Genomic DNA, 18357 nt, shown 5'->3' on the forward strand with positions numbered 1-18357 from the left:
GCTAAAAAATTAAGATGGTAGCTTTGCATCATGGTTTCATTACCTGTGATGATCCCTACTGGAAAAATACATACTAAGTGTTTAATCATGGACATCACTAAAAAAATTTATTCACGCTTCTTTTAGTACTCACCCTAGTTACAAGTCAAGGAAAATTTAATGTTCACAATGTATCAAGTGGATTCATTTATTCGTTAATTAAGGAGCACAAACCACATGCTAGACATTTTTTAATACAAATTCAAACACGTTACCCAGCACAAATCCAATAGTAATTATAATGTCCAACAAATCACTAACACAGCATAGCTATGTACTAACATTCTAAGTAATGAACATAGATCAAATTATGATTATCGTGAAGCCAAGCAACGTGATTTTTCATGAGTAAGCTGCATGATCAGTTATAAAATGCACAGAAATCTGACTTTTAACATACTAAATAAATACTTGTATATTTTCCTTCTAAAGAGGGGAAGGTAACTTTGTTCTAATGCCATAAGAAAAGATGGTTTACTTTTCACTCTGTTTTGTACTTGATGGACAAGTTTCATACCTGTTCTTCCAATAATTCTTGCCATAATATATTGATTTCCTGTAATCTGTTCCAACGTTCTTCAGTCCAACGGCACACTGCCGTCCAGCGCTCACCAAGTTTCTAGGGAAGAAAGAAACCAGCCTTTGTCAACACAGCTTGAAAAGTTATCATAATCCTCCCAAAAATTCATGATTTCCATTGGTCTTTATTACAAAGTAATAATTTATGAAAATTACTTTTTTTTAATAAAAGTTGCTTTAAATTAACACAGATTGATCTTATAAAGACCAACGTGAATATAAATTTTCATAGAATTTAGTTGTTCACATTACCAAGCTTCAGAGAAGCACAACTAGAACTCTATTCTGCTCCTTCCATTTCATTGTGGTTTTAACACAGGAATGTAACATTTTCACATATATTTTTGAAGCAGAGCAAACATGTCCGCCTTTTGTACTTCAAATTTTTCAGGCTATAATTATCTTCAAAAAAGAAAGCAATACATCCATCTTATTTCTTAACTACCTTCTATGTGCCAAGAAAATTTTCATCTGTAGTACAAAAATTATGAAAAATATTTAAACTCATAAAAACTACGTTTTGAATAAGAGAATACATTTTATTCTATCAAGCAATAAAATGCTTCCTTGATTTATCTATATTACATGGTCCATAGAAAATTCCTCATAACAGATCTTATACGCAATACTAAATACACTTGAATAACTTCCAAAACTCCTTCATGGTGACTTTTCCTCTAATTATTTTATTATTATCTTATACATAGTAAGATGATAAAATTTACTTTGATGTGAACAAGAATTATTTAATTCACATTATACTATTTTGATATTCAAAAAGATATGAACTTTTTATAGTACAAAAAGTAAAGAATTTAGAGCCAAAATAAAGATCTCAGGTCTCAGCATGGTGACTCATTCTCTTTAAATCTTAGGAGCACACTTTAGTCTGTGAATTTCAGTTTCCTCACTAGTAAAAAGTAAAGACATGCCTACACACCTCTCAGATTACTGTCATACTTAAATATTACTGCAGTGAAGTCTCAGAACCATGGGCCAACTTTAAATATTACAAATTAAAAGGGATTTCAGGTGATGAAGTTGTAGTCTGAAAAGTTATGGGAAATCATAAATTGGCACTGTTATACAGGTAATCTAAGCATTATTCCAGTGAAATATCAATCAATCTCTTTAAAAAGATTTGTAAAGATATACCATTTCCTTGTGCAAAAAAAAAGAAAAGCAATTTTTGGGGCCTCCCAAAAATGTTATTCTCAAGTTATAAAATGCATATACATTTTTTTTTTTACAATGCACTGTGCTCATCCCTCTCTCCCCACCACCCCCTTGACCACCAGGGACTCAATTCTGCATGGGCTGGAATTCATATTTTCATAAGCCCTTCAAGTGATTCTGAGTAAGAAGATCTGTGGAGCCCTTTTACTCAATTCCTGTGCTTCCAAATTTTGTTCCTATTATGCACAAGAACATGGGCGACCAGACTCATCCATTTATCTCAAGTGCTGAAGTAAAGGAACCAATAAATGGGTCCTCCAGTAACCCACATGCTGTGGAACCCCAAACAGTTAGCACAACCAAAAGCAGGTGTTACAGTTTGTTCCTCCAAAATTATGCATGAGTTTAATCCCCTAAATCTTATGTAAATAGTACTAAAAGGGTGGAAACTTAATCTGATTGTGGTGTCTAGAGGTGGGGCTTCTGGCAAGTGACTATATTAGATTAGGTCATTAGGGTGGAGCTGCCATGACTGAATCCTAGTGATTTCAATCACAAAAGCCTGTGCTGTGTTGTTTGGACTTCCAATCTCCAAAACTGTGAGCTGAATAAACCTCTTGTCCTGATAAAGTAATCTGTCTCAGGTATCTTGTTATAGTAACAAAAAGTTGGCCACCACAGCAGCTTTTCTTCTACCTTTTTGGATAAATAATGAGACAGGATATGAATTATAGGATCAATTAGTGGAGCGATCTCATTTTACAAGGTCCTTACCTGTAACTGGTCTTCCAGAACAGCTGTAGCATTCTCACCACTATTTTCATCAACAATTACCACCATGTGAGTTAAGGAGTTCACCTTTACCTGTTCAGCCTCAAGATCATTTTGCAAACTCTGGAGGAAAAATACAATGATGTTAAACCATTATTCATGTTTCCCTACTTAAGATTCACTCCATTGTCAATAGTAATTAAGGACATCTAATGAGGCATTGTATAAAATTTCCAATCATTATCCTAAGTGTTCTGCTAGTGAGCAAGTCTGTTAGACATCTTTACATTTCATTATGAACCAGAGCAGTCTGAAATGCAATGACATAACAGATTGCAAATGGAGTGTCATCACTGGGGGGAATAAAATAGAAGACTTGAATATCTACATTAGGAAAGAAGACAAAAATGTAGAGTTGAAAAAGTCCAGAGTTTAAATCCACAGAACCAGAGATGGTGTTAGCTGGTAGAGAATGGTATAAAGTGACAGAGAAACAGAATCCTATATAATGTGCAGAAGCTATTCTAATTGCTACCAAAGAAAGCAATTAAAGACATATGGATGTCTTTTGTTCGTCCCTCTTCTGTGGGAAAACCAGTTACTGGACATATGTAGAAAGGTAATTTGTTTAAACACTGTCAGTAGTGTTGTGAAGTGCCTACTAAGTTGCATTTAATGTGTCCCTATTAATCAGTTATCTAGATGTTTCTTTGGTCAATAAGGATAGAGGATATTTTACTCTACTTTTCCTTATCTTGACTATGAAAAGTGATCTACTAAACTTGGTTGAAACTAAATCATCCACCAAATTTTGGTTCTTCGCTCAGTACCTGATGCCTACCTGGATCAGAGAACAGGCAACAGGTTTCCTTTAAGGATTACGGACAGCTACATCTCAGGATTTCCTGCTCCACCCACACCCTGCACTAATGCCAACATCCCAGGGTTCTTAACTACTCATGGGTTCAAAACCCCTTCTCTATTCTTCTACAAGCTATGCACTTTCATAAGAAAACCATGCATGTTCATATAAAGCCATACCTGCACTTGTGTCCCTGGCTCAGAAAAGGTCACATTCCCGTGAACTCTACCCTATGAGCTACTGAATAAAAGACAACAAGTCCTCACTCCATACTGGTAGAAGCCATGCATGACCCCTGTGGATGCTATGTGATGCTCATTCATATTTGATAATGTAGAAAAGAAATAAAATGTAGAATTACTTTATGCTCTTCGAGCAGCTTCTGCAGGGATGGCAAATCATCTTGCAGGGGACAGGTCTCCATCTTCTGGATGCGTTCCTCCGTGAGGGTTAGCCATGCCGAGAGCTGCTGCAGCTGCCTCTTCTGCAGTTCCATCAGCACATCGTGCAGCCTGGCCAGGGCGACACAGCGTCATTCCCACCCGTTTTCCCCACGCCTCTGCACACACACACACACTCACACCAGGCACCAGAGAAATGGAGCAGGGCATACACCCTTGTCTGACCACTGGAAGTTACAGGTAGTCTTTAAATATAGAAACCAGGAAAACAAAACCCTTTCATTTTCTTCCTAAATCAAGTTCATTAAACACAGTCAAAGAATGTACATAACAGCAGCCTGTATTTGTATCAGAATCATTGTTTCTTCAATCAGGAATTCCTGCTTATTAAATAGGTGGAAATGGTAACGGAATGCAACACACAATGCATGAAATAAAACAGACCATGGGAAAAGAGTGCCTTGAAAACATGTTACAAAACAGAACAGCAGGTCCACCAATGCAAATAGGTAACTGTCCATGTGAAATGCCTTTCCTCCTTACCAAACTCCATATTGCAACTCTGACCTTGACCTTTTAGCTTGGCTAACATATCAAAAAGAAAATGAAATGAATTCCAGCAACGTACACACAGAACTGAGTCAGAATGCCACAAGCGAGGTACGCACTGATCCTGTGTTCCCAGACACACCGACTTCTTTCTACTGGAGCTCAGTTGCGCAAGGCATCTATGGAGAAAAGCATTCACTTCCAGGTGCCACTCACCGGGACTGTCTGTCCATGCTCTCCACCCTGAGTGCCTCCCATCTAGCATTCAGTAGGGTCATCTGCTCCTGAACCTCAAACTCCTCTTCATCCGACAGCGCGCCTTGTGTAATCAGCTGGTTGCCTGCCTGCAGGACACTGCCCACACTGCTCTGGTGTGCGGTCAACTCCATCATGAAGGCCTAGCAAGTACACCGGGGTGATGCGTGAGCTGCTCATTGCAAAGAAATCATAGCCGATTGTTTGTGCATCATCTGATATCAGTACCACAGAGAAAGAGGCTTAGTGGACTGCGGATATGACAGACTTTGATGCCATGTTTTACTCTGAAAGTAGGAACTGGCACCTGGCATAAGTCAGAAGGGAAAAGGAGCAAGGAGAACAGTGCCAATGCTGATAATGCCTGCTTTTTTATAAATAATGCTGGAATGCTGGTTACGCTAAGAGACTGTGAGCATGACATTATGAATAAGTATGATAAAAGAAAAAGACAGGCTCACACAAGAGGACCTGTTGTGGAATATTGGCATTTTTAATCTTTCCAATGAAAACCAACAAATAAGATGTTATTTAACATACCAAAACAAAAAACTGCTTCACCAAATAGAAATCTCCACATACTCAAAATCACTATACATCAGTATAACACAGTCTCAAAATAACAAGAAACTCTTATTACATAAAATGGCATGGGAATTCTGAGTGTGACATTTGCTTAATCATTCAACAAATGAAAATTATCACTTCTTGGAGAACACTTAAATCTAAAGATTTGGTATATTGACTAGTCATTTTTTTTTTAAATATGGCAGTACATTTGAGAAAAAGGCAGTACTGTGGCACTGATTTCCACCAGTGGTTTTATGAAATACACAAGTTACCATAAAATCAGTCTGAAATCTGATTCTATGCACACTCCATCATCTACACCAGTGTTCTAACAAAGCTCTATTTAAATATCATGAGTCCCAAAACACTCCATGACCTTTTTGTGGAACAGAATTCAGTAAAAACAGACATCAGGGTGGAGCACATGCCCCATAGCAGGCAGATCCAGCTCATCAACTACAGACACTTACTTCATGGGTGGCAAATTGATCTTTGACTTCTTCAACATCATCAGAAATGTCTTCTTGCTCTTGGAAAGTGTCCTCAGCAGACAGCAACCAGGTCAGAACTTCCTCCAGGGCTATCTGGTAGCTGTCCAGATCCATGTCAACCTCAGTGACTGTGCTGGGGGTCTCAGCTCGGGGGCCCTCACGCTCCTCTGCCAGTGCTGCACTCTATGAAAACAAAATCAAGGGAAATTTAAATTAGTGAGAAAGCATTTCTTTAGTGCCCTGGGACAGCAGAAAGTACAAATGTGTCATGCATTCATGAGTTCTCTACTCACAGAGATTCTAATAGAGTCAGGGAGAGAAAAATAAGCCAAATGAATCACTGCTGAACAAAAATAAATGGCTCTGCGGTTATAAATGCCATCATCCCATTAGGGGTTGCTATTTGAGCTCACCAAGGGCTAAAACCGGGAGGAAAGTTTCATACAGGAGCTGAAACATGTTGGAGCTTGAACAATGGATGTAATTTACAGGAAAAGAGAGAGAAAGAGAGATTAGAACTCTGTTTTGACCCAAGGTTAAAATGCTTTCACTGAACTGCATAACATTGCATCTTAGACAATAAAAGACAGCAGTTACATACATGCTGACTGGTTTTTGTGTTTTGTTTTTTGAGGCAATGACTACCTAGATTAGTTGCTTGCTGGTCTTTCTTTTTAACACTCCCTAAGGGATCATGGAATAAATTTCTCTTTTTTTTTTTTTTTTTGCGGTACTGGGGTTTGAAACTCAGGGCTTATACCTAAAGCCACTCCACCAGCCCTATTTTTGTGATGAGTTTTTTCAGGATAGGGTCTCGAGAGCTACTTGCCTAGGCTGGCTTCAAACTGCGATCCTCCTGATCTCTGCCTCTTGAGTAGCTAGGATTACAGGCGTGAGCCACCAGCCTCCAGCTCTAAAGTTCTTTTTAAGCAACTGAGTTTTTCTTTATATACTTTAGGACTTTTTAAGTAAACCTACAGTATCTCTTGTTCTTTGATAAAACTTTAAACTTGCCTACAGATTATCTCCACATTGAACTCTCACCCACAATTTAAAAATATATATATCATGTACATAAGTGAACAGAAGTAGTAAAAGATATGGTCATGTATTTAATGGCTATGGATTGTTACAGTCCCTTTCTTTTGACTTGATATTGCCTCAAATCTCAACTGAAAAGTTCACAGCATCATCTGTAGGGTGATCATATAAGTAACAAACCAACTAGAAGATTTTTTATAACTGGGCTAGAATAACACACGTGAACCAGAAGCAAACCAAAATGCTGGACACCGCAAGTTTCTTACTTAAATCCTCTGTAGGGTTTCTAAGTACCTGACCACTTGTCACCTTCCAGAAGGTCTCCTAACTTGCGTCAGAAGCATCATACTGGTTTTCTCAAAGTCCAGTGACAACTTCCAGCCAATACATAATGAATTTCTTCAAAATTAGGTCAAAAGCTTTTCCTCTCACTGTATACTTTTCCTGAGTAAGTGCGTCTACTTATATTGAATTTAAAGAACCACCTATATCCTGCAGATTTCACCTTTACATTTCTGATCTTAAACGCTCTCCTGAAATCCAGAGTCCTGTATCACGTACCCTAACTTCTCCACTCTAATGTCTCATAGGCGTAGCAAACCACGTCCATAGTTACACCCTCCATTTTTTATCCCAAAACTTGTTCCTCCTCAGGTTGTATTCACCCAAGTACTCTAGCAAAAAAAAAAAAAAACAAACCTGGAAGCTAGCTTTGGTTTCTTTCTTCTTCCTTTCAGCTCCCATATTTAATATATATGCAATTCTTACCTTCAAACTTTACCTCAAACCCATCCAGACCTTTCCATCTCCACAACCACCTATGTCTCTCCTTTGGACATTAATGGCTTTTCACATTAGTCACTCACACTCTTACTTCCCACAATCCACACAATCCACTTCTCACAAGGCAACCAGAATGTTCTTTCACAAATGCAATCACACCATGGGGCTTCCCTACCTACAGTTTTTCACTGCCTTCTCAATGCTCTTACATCACAATTTAAAATTCTTAAATAGTTTACAAATATATTGTGATTGCAAGAAACAATGAAAGACAATATGTGTGTACAGAGCTGGATTTTAATAGATTGATCTGAGAAGACTTCTTAAAAGGTTCCAGTTAACTAAGGAAAAAGGAAGGGGGTAGAGGAACATTTTACAGAGGGAAACCTGCATGTATAGGAATCAGGGAACAAGAGGAGAAACTCCATTATGGCTATAGTGCAAAATAATGGGTTTTTTTTTTTCCAAACTCTAAAAGGTCTTAAATTAATATATAAACTTGAAAAAAAAAATTAAGACACATAAGACCCTTTGGGAGAAGAATCAAACAAGTCTGACCAACAGACGTACAAGCGCTAAATGAACCAGTGAGCACAAAGTGAAAACACTAGGTAATTAAGGGCCAGATGTGCCAAAAACAGAGGAAGGAAAATGAGTTAAGTTCTAAAACTAAAATCCTGACACTGTAGAGGTAAAACAACTTTAAAAAAAATCACTTAGGACCAAACCTCTAGACTATGATATAGATATCTAAAAACAAGCAAAGTTAGTAATCAGACAAAGGTCACTTGGATACACATACGATGCAAATAACTGTTCAGAACCTTTTAATTAAAAAAACACAAGGAGACTTTTAACTGGCATATATCTAAAGAGAAATACAGGAATTATTTGCTGCCTACCTAATGTTATACAGCCTATGTTTGTAGAAAGAACATAGCCAGAGAGGAAGGCTGGTTAACAGTATTCACTGGAGGTTAAAAAGTAGGGGAATAAACCTCGATCATGTTTATTTCTGATTAATGCAATTCAATCTCTACACCACTAATAAGAACATGCAAATGAAGAGGTTAGTATTAATATGCTCGCTCTTAAGCAAACAGAAAATGGTTGTAGCAATTCTTATCACACCACCATGAATCCTAAATAGAAATCATTATTTCATCTTTGAGAATGGCCTGAACAGTAAGAATTAAAATAGTCTATCTTTTTATCAAAATGAAATCCAATCCAATAAAGAAATGATTCTAAAAACCAAGAGGCAACTGAGCATCAGTGGCTCATGCCTGCAATCCTAGAACTCAGGATGTAGAGATCAGGAGAACTGTGATTCAAAGCCAGCCTGGACAAATAGTTCAAGAGACCCTATCTTGAAAACACCCATCACAAAAAAAAGGGTAGTGGATTGGCTCAAGATGTAGGCCCTGAGTTAAAGCTCCAGTATTGAAAAAACAAAAAACAAGAGGCAAACTCAGATTTATCTGATACACCTAACAAAGTCCATCATCAGTCAAAATAATGATTGCACTACAAGAGGCAAAGGCAACTAATTATATTAATCTAAGGGATTTCCTTAGCATGGCTTGATTTTCAAAACTAATTTAAAAAAAAAAAAGGCTGAGGTTCACAATCAGGCAGAATCTCTCACCTTCTTTTCCTCAGTTTTTTTTTCTTCTTCTAAAATTCATGCTAATTTTTGAAATAATAAAAAAGATTTGCACAAGCTGTCCAAAAGAAAATCTAAAAGAACTAAGTTCTCTGAATCTAATGGCTATGTCAGTTCAAGATTATTATCATAATATGGGAATTAAGTAACATTTTTATAAAGAAATTTGTTAAATGACAATACCAAAACAAACAGAGGAAAAATTATAATGGTAGCTGATGCTTACTGAGTGCTTGTTAATATCATTTTAGAACATTTCAATCCATTATCTTCATCAAGTAGGTAGTTTAACCACATTGGTTAGGAAGTTAAAAACTGACAAGGGCGATGTGGTGAGATCTAAGCTCCAGGCCCATGCTGGCTGCCTCCCCAAAATGGATTTCTTACAATTCCAAAATCCATGTGTATCTCCTTAGTTGCTTTGTTTGCTAAGATGACTTCCAAGATCTGATCCAACTAGGGAGTCTCTCATTTTATGAATTAAGAAGATTAATTAGATTAAAACAGAAAGAGACAAAATTTAGATTGATTCAAAGAAGGACAACAAAGGAAGGAAAACATTCATTATTTTATTTATATCTCATACCCTAACAAATAAAACCCTTGCATGAAAGACTTGAGGTAGATGACTTCTCCTAAAGGAATGGCAGAAGAAATGTTATATATTTTGACAGCCTTATGAGAATATAATGGGAAAATTATTTATTAATGGCCTCAAAAGAAAAAATTAGTACTTAGAGAAAAACAAGGATGGCATGAGGAAAATCATGACCACATGAGCACAGTGTCAGGGATGGAAGCCAGGATAGAAAAGTGTGGGTTCTTAAGCAGGTCATGCAGCAGCAAGAATCAGCTGTGGACCCTAAATCCAGCCTCGCTGTGTGAAATGACACCTTTTCCTTCTTAATAAAGCTGGTAGAGTTAAGGTTTTCCATTTACAGGCATGTGACAGCATGCTAACTGAAAAACTCAACTAAGAAATGTAAGCAGACAAACCAAGATGTCTCAGTTAAGGGAAAGGCCTGAAAAAGCATTGTTATCTGGTACCTACAAGAAAACAAATGTGGATAATCAAATGCTTAATAAAAATGTCCCAGTACCTGTATATTAATTTCTTCCTCTTCACATTCTTTCTTGTATTTCCTCGGGAGTGTCTCTACCTCTCGAATGGCATCTATTGTGACTTGCTGAGGTAGCACCTCAAACAAAGATGTTAAATACATAATTATAGATTTCTTGTCAGGAAGCTGAACAGCAACATCTAAAAGTGGAAGAAAGGAAGAGCCAGCTTAAATTAGATGTCCAAAATATGTGAACTGCTCAATATTAGGTTATAAAATAACTCTCCACAGTACCCATAAACAATACCTGATACGTCTTTGTAATACCAAGTCTCAGGAAATTGCTTTTTCATGTCATAAAATATGAGGAAAGGCAGAGACAATTACTTATTTTTATTCAGCACACATTTCTTAAAAATCTTCCCAAAGCTGAGCGTGGTAGCACACACTTATAATCCTAGCACTGGGGAGGCTGAAGTAGGGTGATCCTGAGTTTGAGGCCAGCCAAAGCTACACAGTGCAACTGGTTCTCAATTAACTCATTAATTTAAATAACTCTGGGAAAGCTTCCTCAAGGGCAGGGGATGGCTTGTGCAAGCAAGCACAAGAGCATGTGTGAGGCTCTGAGTTCAATCTCCACCATTATAAGGAAAAAAAATTGGCTACATATGTTACAATTAAAAATAAGTACATGGACTTCATTCCAACTATAAAGTCTAGAATTCAACCCTACAACATTTGTAACTAAAATTTGCACATCATATGTAAGAAATTCACACATAAATGCATTTTCATAAACTAAAAACACTGAACAATTCATCTAATAAGCAATTTCTAAAACTCTAAATTTTACTTGATATAGTTTATCACCCAATGATATAATTAAATTTCTGACTCAAGGAGTCTATAAATTACTAAGAAAGAGATAATAATTCATTTGCAATAAAATGTGTTATACCTATACTTCGAAAGGGAAAAGATTCCTCACTTAACATAATTCATTCTAAGAAGTAAAACAATACGGCTTTTCAAGGATTCAAAATTATAATGCAAAATCAAGCTTGAAAGTCAATACTGTACCATACCTTCAGGATCTAACAGCTTTTCAATTCCCAAGTAAGTCTGGGCCTTGCTGAAAGCATGTTCGAGCCTCTCAATGGGGGACATTTTGACAACTCTGTCCCAGCTGAAGAGATCAGGCCTGAAATCACCATGCAAATAAATTACAATGAAGACAGAAAATTGTGGAAACACAACAGGCATTGTTATCATCTGATACATTTCAGTTTGGGATTTTTTTTTTAAATCATGAAGTTTTTTTTTTTTTAAGTTAAAAAAAATCACAAAAGTTTGTCAAACACATAATATTTGAAAGTAGTGTACAAGTATGACAATAATAGGTAACAAATTCTAAGGTTCTTATATTAAATGTCCATTAAGATTTCTGGGGTAGCTACTGAAAGATTTGAGTATATTTCCAACAGAAAATAAAAAAGGGGGTTGGGGAGAACCAAAAGAAGACAAGAAAGAAAAAGGTACTGAAAAGGTAAGAGAAATAAGAAGCTCAAACTAAGAATTAAAACTGAACCTGCACATATCAATTACCACAATCAATGCTAATGGGCTAAATTCTCCAATTAAAAGCGCAAGACGCTAGGCATGTAATCCCAGCATTCTGGAGGCTGAGACAAAATGATTGTGAGTCTGAGGGCAGCATAGACTACATAGTGAGTTTGAAGCCAGCCTCATTTCAAAAAGAAAAAAAGAATGTCATGATTCAGCCTAGTATTATGTTACTGTATTTATAGTACTGCACAGTCTTAATTAATGTAGCTTCATAGTTTTGGTTTCTTTTTGGAAAATATTTCAGCCCGGTTCTTCAGAAGTGCACTGGACCTTTAGTCTTTTAAATACAAACTAGAATAATCTGTTTACAAGTTTCATGAGATAGTCATGTGGCTGCTTTTAATTGGAATTACAACAAATATGTAGAATTTTACCTCTGCCATAAAAATAAAAGCTAACACAATCTTTTCCCCACATTACTGTTTAGGGATGAATGAGTGGGGTTGAACTATGTGAAGTATTTTGCATGTTTTAACTTACAAATATGTAGGAGAAATCATGAGTGCAACACTGTTGCAATTTAAATCCTAAAGAAATACTTGACAAGTAGATTTCTCCTGTAATATTTCTTTCCTTAATGTTTTAGCAGAATATGTGCAGAGAGGAGGGCAGAGCCAGTGGGGAAGGGCTTTGGGGGGAAGATGGAGACATGAATCAGCAAAGCCCTGTTCAAAGCTGAGGAAGGTCTCACTTATGTCGGTGGAGGACAGCATTGAAGGCGAGGCCATCGGTCCAGCTAGTGGTGAAGTTGAGGACATTGACGTGGTCGTATGGCCTGGTGGTCTGGCGCACCCAGCTCAGCAGGATCTTCTCACTGTTTGTCTGCTGCAGGTCTGACATGATGTCCTTCATGACATCTTTCACCTACTCAAGAGAAACCACACCTGCTATACCTCATCCCTTCAAGCATGTCCCTGAATAAGGAAAAATACCTGAACCATGATGTATTTATTTTATATCCATTTTTTTCTTTAAACCCTAGAAAGATAAATTTTATCTTTTGAGGTAGTAGGATTTGGAGGTGAATTTTTTTAACCTCACTTTTGTACATTACTGTACTTCCTGTATTCTAAGCAATACTAGTATAGGTTTTATTACAATGAACATTACTTTCATAGTTACAACAAAGTCACATTTAATACTCCTCATATACAAAGACCTTTTCATATGAAAAGGGCAAAGAATAAAGTATTAGGAAAGGCTAACAGCAATAACAATTACACTCAAGATCTAACATTTCATGCTATTATTCTAAAGTAGTCTATAGAGCTTAAGGAAGTTTTCAAAAAATGATGTGGACATACCAAAAGAACCTACAAGCCAACTTAAAGGATCACTACTAGCGAAATCTAACTTCAGCATCAAAATGAATCACACTAGTAAAAGATGATCAACCTGTATAAAGGCCAAGAGACAGCCACTGATACATGGGTAGATGATAGATAGATGACAGATAGATGATAGATAGATAGATAGATATAGATAGATGATAGGTAGATAGATAGATATAGATAGATGATAGGTAGATAGATAGATATAGATAGATAGATGATAGACAGACAGACAGACAGACAGGAAAACTCTCTGTTACAAATATAAAGTCATCTGGCTTTCTATTTCTGTGGAAAGAGGGTAGGACACAATGACTCACCCCTGCAACCCCAACTACTCAAAGGCAGAGATTGCGAGGATCATGGTTTGAGGTTAGCCAAGGTAAAAAGTTATCAAGACCCTATCTCAACAAATAACCTAGGCATGATAGTGCATCCTTATAATTTCAGCTACATGGAAGGCATAGGCAGAAGGATCACAGTATTAGGGCAGCCCAGGCAAAAAGGCAAGACCCCATCTGAAAAACAAACTATGTGAAAAGGGGCAGGGGACATGACTCAAAGGTCCTGAGCTCAAACCACAGGACTGCTTTGAAGAAGAAAAAAAAAATGCAGGAGGAACAGCGAAGGTAAAAATTCACTATTTGCCAAGCATCTTAATAACAAGTGATCCATGTAAGAATTATGAAGGGATTAATTGAATATTTACACAGGTTCAAAGTACATCACCACAAGATACCACTTAGTAACAAAGGGTAGTCACTTTTACAGTGAAGGGACCCAGCTGATGCCACATTAACCAAAAGAAAAAGAGCTGAGGACAGCCCGTGCCCTTACACAGTACACTGAGAGCAGCCCCACACATACCTGTGGTTCCCCTGTCAAAATGTATAGCCCAAATCTAACCATGAGGAAATAGCACAGTCCCATGAAGCACATTCTACAAAATAACTGGCAGTAATCTTCAAAAATACTAAGGAAAGACTCAAGAGCTGCTCCAGTTTAAAGAAAACTAAAGAGAAATGACAAATGAATATAATCCATGCTCTTGGATCTTTTGGCTTTTAGGAAGTGTGTTACTATGGCAACTGGCAAAATCTCACGAGATCTGTGCATTTTTTCAATGTCATTTTCCTGATGTTGATAATGATGTATTATTTTAGTATACAATAATTTTGATAAAATAATAAAGTAAATACTAATATTTACATCATACAGATTTTTGGTGGTACTGTGTTTGAACTCAAGGCCTGCACTTGCTGTACAAGTGCTCTACTACTTAAGCTGAGTCCCAGGCCCCATCATGCATTTTTGAATAATATTAATATTATATGGTAATCATGTAAGAGAGTCTTTGTTTTGAGGAAGATACCATGTTTTTACAAAACACACAGGAAGTCTATGTCAGCACTGTACAGTGGAGAAAGTATACATAAGCATATAGCAGAACTAAGATGACCAAAATAAATAAAAGCAACTGTTACCTTCTGGAGAATCTGAATGAAGGGCATTTGGGAACTCTTTGAACTATTCTTAGAACATTTTTGTGAGTCTGAAGTTATAGCCATTTCTAAATGTACTATGAGAAAATTAGATACCTTTTTTCCTATGCCAGGAAAATGGACCAGTTGGTCAGCCTTTTCCATTTCAAACTGTTAAGAGCTGAGCTGTGCTCTCCCATAATACCTATACTTGGAATCTTGGTTCTAGTACCCCAGAATTGGGCTTTATTTGGAAACAGCATCATTACTCACATAACTAATTAAGATGAGGTTATACTGAGGTGGGGTGGGCCCCAAATACAATATGACTGGAGTCCTTACAAAAGGGGGAAATCTGGACTCGGACACAGACAAGGAGAATATCCTGTGAAGACCAGTGACACTGCCACAAACCAACAAACTGCAAAGATCACCAATAATCCACCAGAAACTGGAAAGAGGCAGGGAACAGATGCTCCCTCACAGCTCTCAGGAGGAATCCACCTGCCAACACCTTGATCTTGGACGTCTACACTCTAGAATTGTGAGACAATAAATTCTGTTGTTCAAGTCAAGCAGTTTGTGGCCGTTTGTTATGGCAGCCCTAATAAACTAATACACAAACAATACGTTATTAAGAAGTGAGTGGAAACTTCCCCACCTGCCAGTGTAAGATGATGGCCCACAGCAGCCCAAGAGTGAGCTTGGGGTTCCCGTCCACGATGTCAATTCCCCCTATGTTCACTAACTCCACCTAGCGAAAGAAAAGAAGTAGCTTTTACAAAAATTTCTTCCCCGGAACCCCAGATTTTTGACTTAGCACACCTGCACAGCAATATGAGTGGTAAGAGAAAATTCATTTCAGAGAACCAGGTAGACACAAATCTCAAAAATGTATTATTTATCCAGTAGATCAATCCAGCCATCAGAAAGAGCACATGGCAGTTCTCACTCATAGAAAAGGGCCAATACTTCTCCTGAGAAAAAGGTTTCCAAGAATCACTTAATGCCAGTGCACACAGCTGGTGGCTGGTTTCACAATAAATAATGCTGACAAGCCCCAAGTCACTTTGCAAGCTTACATTGTTCTGATGCAAAACCTGCAGCACTCTGTTGACGTTATTTAAGGCATGGACCCTCGTGGAACCACGTTCCTTTGGCTGGAAAATAAAAAACAAAAGCAAATAAGACCTCTTGTCCTTCTGTATGCCTGACAAACACTGACACTGAAATGTACACACAAGAAGTCAGCATTCAGCATCACTGAAGCCAGGAGCTCAGGGACCAGCCTGGACGCTAGTGAGCACAGGATGCAAATTCCCCAACTAACAAAATCTTAAAATACTGCTTCCCTAACTAGCCTGACATTAGAAACTCCTCGGAAGCTTCGAGAAATATGAGTGGCTGTGCCCTGCCCCACCCCAGACATTGTGACTTAAAGGATCTAGGATGTGGTTTGAGATTGGAATGTTTAAAAGACTGTCCTGGTGAATCTAACAGACAGACTAGTTTGGGCCAATGCTGTAGGACAGAGCCTCTTTTGCCTACATTGGTCTAAATGCAAAAGGATGTAGAAGTTGTGTCCCTTTATCCTGCTCAGGTGTGAACACACTGCAATGAGATTCAGAGGCACTTCCCAGGTTCCAGGTAGCACTAAAGAGCCCAATCGGAGGCAGGAATTCCCACCAGGACCTGGTGACCTGGGCAGCTTCCTTCTACCTCACTGGCCAGGAAATCTCATCTAAGGCAGATCAGACTCTCCAGCAGGTGCCTAGCCACCACCACGTGGGGGGCAGAAGGGAGAGGGTAACACCGCACGCTTTGGCAAGGAAAGAATTCATCCTCAGAAGCGCATCTCTCAGTAGTTCTGCCTCTAGTGTAAAGGTCTACACCCAGAAACTACGTATTCAGCATGAGCAGACTTACTTTCATGGGAAGAGAGAACCATACAGTAGTAGAGTTGGATTTAAGGAAGAATGAACACAAAGATAACACTGAACACCTGAATAAAATAGATGTCATAGTTTTTAACAAGCATTTCTTTAGGAAACACTTAAATGTAGTTGGCTCTCTACTGTCTTCCATTCAACACGTCATGGCCTCTTTACAAATCCATTCTCTCCACCACCCCCCGCTACCCACCCAACCTAGGCAGTGTCAAGAAATAAACATTCAAGGTAATTTTATCTTTGGTGAAAACAGAACCCTCAAGAAAGCCTAAATACTGCTCTATCCAAGCGCTATCAAAGACACGTTTTCAGTGTTCTTATTTCGGTCTTCACAAGGTAAGCAGCCATGGTGAGTCTTCAAGCAGCAGTGCTGACCAGAGACAGTCCCTTATCCTCATCCTCAAAGATGACGCCTCTCACCAGTGATGTGCCTGTGAGGCCTTCTAGAAGATCCAAAAGCTTCCTTCCATCTTTGAGGTCTATGAACATGTCATTGATGGGTGGTTTTCCACTCTACAATAAAGAAAAAAGTAAAATGTGGGTCACATCAGCAGGAGGAATTCCATACAGACCTGGCACATAAATGAGTGCTTTCATTTTTTTCCATTAGAGAGTTCTGGATAATCTATAGACTATTCTAGTTTGCCTTGTATAGAAAGAAGAAGAATAAAAACAAAAGAATTTTGAAATCGCATAGTGATCCTTTTAAGCTGAAAAATATAAATTAGATTATAATGGGAACAAACAAAACTGTGGTTCTACTGTTAATATGCCTTGACTATGGTATGTGTTCCTGAAAAAGGAAAGATAAAAGAACCATTAAAAAGTCCATAAGTGGGCTGGCGGAATGGCTCAAGCAGTAAGAGTGCCTGTCTAGCAAGCATGAGTCCCTGAGTTCAATCCCCCAGTGCCACCAAAAAAAAAAAAGTCCATAAGCACCTAGCACCTAGGGCTAAGAATGTGGGCATTCTTTTTTTTTTTAATTATCATATTATTGTTGTGCTGGGGGTACACACTGCAACATTTACAAAAGTGCTTACAATGCATCATAGTTGAATTCACCACCCCCTCCGTCACTCTCCTTTATCCCTCTTCCCCACTTCCTAGAATAGTTTCAACAGGTCTCATTTTCCCATTTCCATACATGAGTACGTAATATTTATACCATTTACCCTCGTTCACCCTTTCCTTATATCCTCCCCCCCACCCACTGGTACCAACCCCAGACAGGACCTGTTTTACCTTCCTGTCCTCCATATTAAAAAAAAAAAAAACACATTTTTTTGTTTAAGATATCTATACAGAGAGTTTCATTATGACATTTCTATGTATACTATATTGTATTCCAAATTGGTTCATCCCTCCATTTGTCTCCCTTCTACCTTAGTCCTCCTCTTATGCTGATTTCAACAAGTTTAAAAATTCTATATTCATTCTTAGTTAGAAAGTACATCAACCACATTCACCTTCTTTACATCCTTCTTTTACCTTCTCCCTCCCTAAGGAGCATGACCTGCTTTTTGTTCTTGTCCTTCATTGCTAGGTGTCAGAGGGATTTTTGCCTTGGTATCACACCTGTACATGCATTGTGCCTAAGTCAATGTAACCCCCTTCCACTGCACTTCCTCACCCTTTCTCCCCATCCTGTGTTGTTTAGCACTTTCAGCAAGTTTCCTTCTGTCTTGTTCCTACACAGATGTGGTAGACTTCATCATTATTCACTATT

At 38.0% G+C, this 18357-nt stretch overlaps 1 protein-coding gene across 6 annotated transcripts in view; it reads right to left on the reverse strand.

Annotated features, from left to right (window-relative positions):
- Positions 1–18357, reverse strand: part of Utrn (utrophin) — a 521188-nt gene that overhangs the window by 347874 nt on the left and 154957 nt on the right. For all 6 annotated transcript variants that reach the window (XM_074072723.1, XM_074072717.1, XM_074072708.1 and 3 more), the window contains 11 exons: positions 17052–17144; positions 15765–15842; positions 15344–15436; positions 12562–12734; positions 11330–11445; positions 10284–10444; positions 5673–5876; positions 4594–4775; positions 3789–3939; positions 2569–2688; positions 557–658 (listed from right to left, as the gene is read on the reverse strand). In XM_074072723.1, the coding sequence (XP_073928824.1) occupies positions 557–658; positions 2569–2688; positions 3789–3939; positions 4594–4775; positions 5673–5876; positions 10284–10444; positions 11330–11445; positions 12562–12734; positions 15344–15436; positions 15765–15842; positions 17052–17144 (1473 nt within the window). The remainder of the gene's footprint in view (positions 1–556; positions 659–2568; positions 2689–3788; positions 3940–4593; positions 4776–5672; positions 5877–10283; positions 10445–11329; positions 11446–12561; positions 12735–15343; positions 15437–15764; positions 15843–17051; positions 17145–18357) is intronic.

The sequence above is a fragment of the Castor canadensis genome, chromosome 1 (assembly GCF_047511655.1).
Source record: "Castor canadensis chromosome 1, mCasCan1.hap1v2, whole genome shotgun sequence".
In the NCBI taxonomy this organism is placed as follows: domain Eukaryota; kingdom Metazoa; phylum Chordata; class Mammalia; order Rodentia; family Castoridae; genus Castor; species Castor canadensis.